The 6,503-nt window shown below is 36.4% G+C and overlaps 1 protein-coding gene across 5 annotated transcripts in view; it reads right to left on the reverse strand.

Annotated features, from left to right (window-relative positions):
* The window catches only part of LOC115246361 (neither inactivation nor afterpotential protein C), a 25,894-nt gene that overhangs the window by 11,523 nt on the left and 7,868 nt on the right, over nt 1-6,503 (reverse strand). For all 5 annotated transcript variants that reach the window (XM_029825126.1, XM_029825127.1, XM_029825128.1 and 2 more), the window contains exon 4: nt 331-435. In XM_029825126.1, the coding sequence (XP_029680986.1) occupies nt 331-435 (105 nt within the window). The remainder of the gene's footprint in view (nt 1-330; nt 436-6,503) is intronic.

Genomic DNA, 6,503 nt, shown 5'->3' on the forward strand with positions numbered 1-6,503 from the left:
GGCTTGCATTTTCATTTGGTAAAATTCGGCATCTGAACGGCTCTTCTGTCTCGCTAAATGCATCTCGTCTTCTATCGCAGCCATTTGTTGCAGAGACTCTTTCTCCATGATTTTTTGATTATATTGAATCTTTGCAACCTGTGCTTCCTTCTCAGCTTCGATAACAGCTTTCTTGCGATCAGTCTCAGCATCTTTCTCAACTACTTTTTGATGTTGCGTAGATATTAATAGCTTTGTTTTCTCTGCTTCCCTGAGAGAATATGTGTATATATATATATATATATAATAGAAAATATGTATATTGATATTATATAACAGGGAAAAACTTACCTTGATCACTTCTTTCAAGATGAAGGCAATATGCTCCTCTCGCATTCTTTTGTCACTTGCGCTCATCCCGTGAACGAGATCCAAAACCGTTCCTCCCTCGCAAAACTGTAATACATAATGACATTTAGTTAATTACAATCATATAATTTCGAAGTACAAAATATAAGATGGATGAAGAGAGCGAACAGCAAATTTGCGCTCATTTACCGCACAAATATTTAAATTTATTATAAATATTATGAGAAAAAATAACGGATTTTCATGCTAATGTAATGACTTTTATGTTATCATTATCAATCTCTTCATTTACATGAATGTTAATTAAAATGCTATTCTAATTGCAGAAGTAATTTGAATTATAGTACAGGAGATTAGAGAAATTATATTCTGTATTTATGTGTGTTCATTTTGGCAAATATCCGTCTTTTCTAAAAATTTTTTAGGATTGTTGAAATTCTTATAAAATTCTTTTTTTCAAAATATCTTGCCTAAACTTACATAAAACTTTCATTACGGATATTTAATAAATTTTTATTTGTTACGCTTTGCAAACAAAAATTAATTCAGTCAGAGAAGGATTCTCGTAGTTGATATTTGTAGGAATTAAGTCTGGAGAAATTATATTCAAAGTGTAATAAACTTCATACGTCTACAATTACATGAAACGTGCGGTAATCTTGAGCAAACGTGATCCAGCGCGCTTCGTCCACACGTTATCTCAGTTTACGGTCTCGTGTGAACCGCGGATCGTAACACAGATGCTACCTTTCTTTCGTGGCGTGTTTTTTCAAATCTTATATTTTCATGTCAAAAAATCAGAAAAGATATTTATAAGATTATTTTTTTTTGGTAGAAAATTGCATTTGCATAAAAATGTCCCGGGAGAACATTTTTTATTAACTCTTGATTCAGGTGTCTTAAATATAGTTCTCTTTTGCCAGGGTTAATCGTGAACAGCTCATGACGCGGCGAGAAATCTTTTTTACGGATGTTGCACGCGATGCAACGGATTCAATGCACTCGTGCCGTGTATAGGTGAGCTTTTCGTCGTGGCCCCTCGACTGCCACGATCCTACTCATATCACAAGGGAGGTGGGGGGCCCTACCGGAGCCTCACATACGCGCCCGTAAAACTCGCCCGATATGAAATACCACCGGTAATAAATCCTTGCTACATTGGCTGCGTTTCGATATTCACCGACAGTACTGAAAATCTATAGTTTACGTCACATACATTATAGATTTTGAGTATTGGCAGTGAATATCGAAACGCAGCCATTGTCGTTGCGTATTACTCTCTCCCTCTCTCTCTCTCCCTCTCTTTTATCTTTCCTACTCGAAATCGCGGTACTCGTTTCTGCCTAAGAGCCAACTTAAAGCCGATTGACTTACAGAACTACTATTTGGTCCATGACGCGAGATGCTTTCTGCCGTGTTTCCCTTTTACCTCCGCGGCATCGGTCGCCGCGGTCCGTTGCGCCTTTATTGCGTGTAATCTCCGGCAACGAGCAATCAGCGGTCTTAACGTAGCGACCGGCGACTCATTACGTTTCTTCGTTGCGGATACTTAGCCCGTCTCTGAGCTTCGCACGCGAGTTCAAAGTGGATCGCGGGATCCAGACGGATTTCTTGTCGTTTTTTGACGCATTCACGCGTTGCTTTTGAATCTATACGAGACGCGAGAGAGGGAGAATATAGTCAAAAACGTGATATAAAAACTTGAAAATCTCTTATAACGGACGTGTTAAATAACGTGTCAAATATATATGTGGTAATAGTAGATTAATTGAAATTGATTAAATATTTATAGATCGATTAAGTACATGTTTCAAGATATGCTCTTGCGGATAAATATGCGTTGTTTAATTTGTGAATTAAATTATTCGCACATATTTTTCAAACGAAGAAACCAGCAATGAATATACTTATCAATCTAGATTATAATAATGGAGAAATTAGATTGAAGAATGATATATTCTTTTATAATATTTACTTAATTTTTTTATCATTGTTTTTTTAGAACAATATAATTTCCAAACTTAATGTAGGAGGTATATCATATCTCACTGTATAAAGTTATATAAATTTTATAGAAAGTTTATGAAATTCAATGTGCGGCTTCCTTCAAGAAACGTTCTGTGCATCGAACGATAAAGGTGTGGCCGAAAAGGCGCTGATTCTGAAGATAACTCGGCCGATCTTCGAGCGCACGTATTACGTCAACTATCGTCGCTTTACCCGAGATAAATAATAATATTTCGAGCGCACACATACACACACGCCGCGGAGGTCCGTCCGTAAATTAGGCCCGCGACGTGCCGGGCCTCACCTGCGTACACGAACGAGTTTAATGATTGTTTAATGGGAGCGCGCGTGTCGTAAATTATCCATGTATTCGACGCTCAAATGCTTGAAATTGCCTCCGGGGATCCTGAGCACGGGTATACACGGCAACCCTCACTTCTGGCCTCGCTTTCTCCCCTTCTCCTCCTCCCATGTCTCCTTCATGCCGCCTTCATCTTTCGTTGAAATTAAAAAAAAAAAAAGAAATATGACGTGTAGTATTTGATTTTAGTAATTATCGCGCGTTGTACATATTTATTTTATTTGATGAAACCGTGAAATTATACCATTGACACAGATATTCGAAAGACCAAATAGATAAATAAATGTTACAACAGTTGAATTATATTCTCATGGAAAAAACTCATTATTATCATATATGTTATTAATTTAGCGTTAAGAGAATATTTGATTGATTTAATTTCAAAAATTGAAAAACAGCACGAATACTATAAATGTCACATATGATATCGCGCATGAGATGAAACGGCCGAATCTTCAAGAATAACATGCATGTAATATCTTTGAGACATGACGATGCGGAAGGGAAGTTGGCAACTCGGCACCTTCAGTGTCTTGCGAGAATCGTTTTTCTAGATTTACTGCAAATTGAACGATCTATAATTTGCGGCCGACCATACTCGCAGCGCGTAACAAGCGCAAGTCAATAAGCAGTTTCAACGTGGCGTGGGCATGAAATCATTAATACCAGGCTCATCAGCAAGCTGCTTCAAAAGGCATTCTGCACTCCGAAGCTAAAGCTAAATTATTGCAAAGTTGCTTACAATAATAAACATCGAAATTCTCATTCATCTTTTGCAGATCTTTAATTCAATTCTAATAAACTCGCATGCTTCAGACTTGCCGATCTCAATATCAGATTAATAATATTAAACAATGTCAAATTTAAATTATTTGTAATATCATTTTATTTTCTTTTAAATCTATGTCAAAATCGATGGATATATTTAACAAATATTTTTATTGAATTTATATTTTGTGTTGCACGTTTTATATATTTTTTTTTGATATTTTAAAAATAAGATAGACAGAGAGAGTCACGCGCATTCTCCAATGTTTGTTGGCCGAATGATATACAAGAAAGAGTTACAAGGGTAAGGAGAAAACTCGAGGGACGAACGAATTGTTAATTGGCAGATAAAGATTAAACAGGATATAACGATCGTATGGAAGAAGCATAGTGGTAGTAGCCTCCATTCGTCTCTCGTTCTTTATCCGTTTTCTCTTTGTGTTTCTGTTTGGAGCACTGCGCACTGCTCTTCGCGGGCATTTATTTCGCGTGTAATTTGCCGGCATTAAACGTCAACGTGGTCTGATTTACCGCACGAGTGACCGTGGACGAATCGCTACCGGGCCCATGGAACACGTATCCATGAGGAAAGAAGTGTGTGAGGAGAACGGGAGGAGGAAAAAGAAAGAGGGAGACGGGGTGTTGCGTGCAGTTTCCGAGGTAGAAAAGGAACGACACGGGGCTGAGGGAGATGAGGAGGATACGGCGGGGACCGCTATAGTCCCAGTGGCGAAGGGCATCGGATTGTGCGTGCATACGAGGCATATCCGAAAGGTATGGACCCACATAATGATTTAGTGACAAACTACCTGGATCGTAAATATTATCGCCATATGAACCATGAGAGAGCCACTCGCGAGAGAAAGAATACCGGGCCCCATTATGCGCGTCGTGCCCTTTCGGTGAACCTATGATGAGACATGTGAATTTTGGAAATATCGAGATTCTCGAAAGAGAAAACGTTCGTCAGTGATATCACGAGACTTTTGATAGTTTATTAATTTTAGAACAATTATATATGTTTTAATTAGATTGGTTTTTATAACTAAATAATATCAGATTATATGTTAGGCTTTATAATAACATAAATGAAAATACCTTGAAGAAGGTAAAGGTGCTGTAATGTACTCATCGATCCTGTCTTACTGCTCGCTTATCTTGTACCGGTACAAAAGAGATGACAGTAATGATATATTTTAAACGCTTACTGTTCAACGGCTCGTGATGGTTATACCGTACTAGTCTATAGTTATGATGATGTAGCGATCAAATAGCGATTAGAATACAGTCAATGAAATAAATTTGTGCTAGTACTCATAAGATAAGAGTTCGATACACACAAAGATACAAAAACAAATTATTTTTACTGGACAATCTCTTACTTCTTCATTATTATCTAATGTTCCATTTTTGAGAGATTTCTCATCCGACAATTTTTTATTAAAAATTTTTATCAAAATGCTAAAACGAAAGAGAAATATCAAGAAATTATATAAATTAGTTATTGCTTAAATAATATATCAATAGCATAGTAACATCGCCACAGAATTTTATCTATTGTCTTAATTATTTCATTCTTTTTCGTGTGATCACAATTAAAGTACTGACGTCTTCGTTATATAGTTAATATTGATGCCGCTACGTGCACAGAAATGATAATAAATAAAAAAATAATCAGATGTAGAAGCGTAGTACACAGGCAAAGAAAAAACAATGACACATGAATCGAAGAGGAAGCAGTCACTTAAGTTTCATCCTGCTGCGTGTCTCAGTGTCATTCGTTTTTTCTTTTCAATTCTCGTCTCTATTTTTCCTTTAATACGCACATGGCTTCTTAAGTTCGCTGAGAAATGAGCACGATATCCTCGCCAATTATCCGACCTCCTAGGAGAGACCGGAATCATGGAAGGCAGTATCATTGTAAATAAGCGAATCCGTCTGCCGTGATCATTAACTATTAAGCAAAATCATAGCAGCCTACGAAACGGAAGGGTGTTTAGCTTTTCGTTCCTCCTCGACCGAGTCTTCCCTTTCTCCCTTCTCGTCTTTCCTGTATTTACGTCTTTCTTGCTCGAGCATTTGTCTCAGTTCGTGTTTCATTCGCGTTTTCGAACGGAAACAGTTTGCGTTTTACCATCTACTCTACTCTATGTCAGTTCTTACTTTTTTTCTTTCTCGAAACTCTCGTGAAAAAATTAACGGCACGGCTTATGTTTTATGATTGTCGTAAACAAGGGTAATAATCAATTAATGCGGTGGCTTAAATTTTTATCGCGACGTTAACTGCATTGACCATTAATGTTAATAATGATCAAAACAAAAAAATGGATATTTTATTGGATACAAATTTTACGAATTCGTTAGGCTATTGCCTTGTTACGGTAAAGATATGGCTATCTTATTTTTTATCAAGTTTGTTAAAATACTCGTATATACATCTTGATAAAATATCAAATTGTTTGCTTGATCTTTTCATACGGTAAGAATAATGAATTAATTTGTAAAAGCAAAATTAAATACGTATATTTTTTTGTATTGTCTACGTTAAGCACGGTTGTTTCGCAATGTCTAACACAAATTCTTCTTACTACATAAAATTGTTAGAGTGAAAATATAAGTGTAAGCGCGAGAGAAGAGGGCGAAGCAGAAGTCTTTGTGCTTGATTTTTTGAGTAGATGCAGTTGTATGAGGGAGAAGATCACTAAGGGGGAACTCTCATTTGTGTGCGGAAGTTAATTAGCGAACCAACTCACTTGTCTTATTGTAATTTCTACGTGCGGCGCCTATGCATCTCCATTCGTCTTAGGAATCTTCACGTACTATATATAATCTTAATTCTATTTGTTTCTGTTTATAAATTAGATGGAACGTATGTGTAAAATGAAAGTTTCTAATGGGCTTGAATATTGACGCTATTTTTGAGAAAATGTATCAAATCACAGGCAATTTAATCTTTTTAAATTACTGATACATTCGGCGTAATTATCGTATCATTAGATATTTTATATGAAAATATATA

Source organism: Formica exsecta, unplaced genomic scaffold (assembly GCF_003651465.1).
Source record: "Formica exsecta isolate Colony F162 unplaced genomic scaffold, ASM365146v1 scaffold149, whole genome shotgun sequence".
NCBI classification, from domain to species: Eukaryota; Metazoa; Arthropoda; class Insecta; order Hymenoptera; family Formicidae; genus Formica; species Formica exsecta.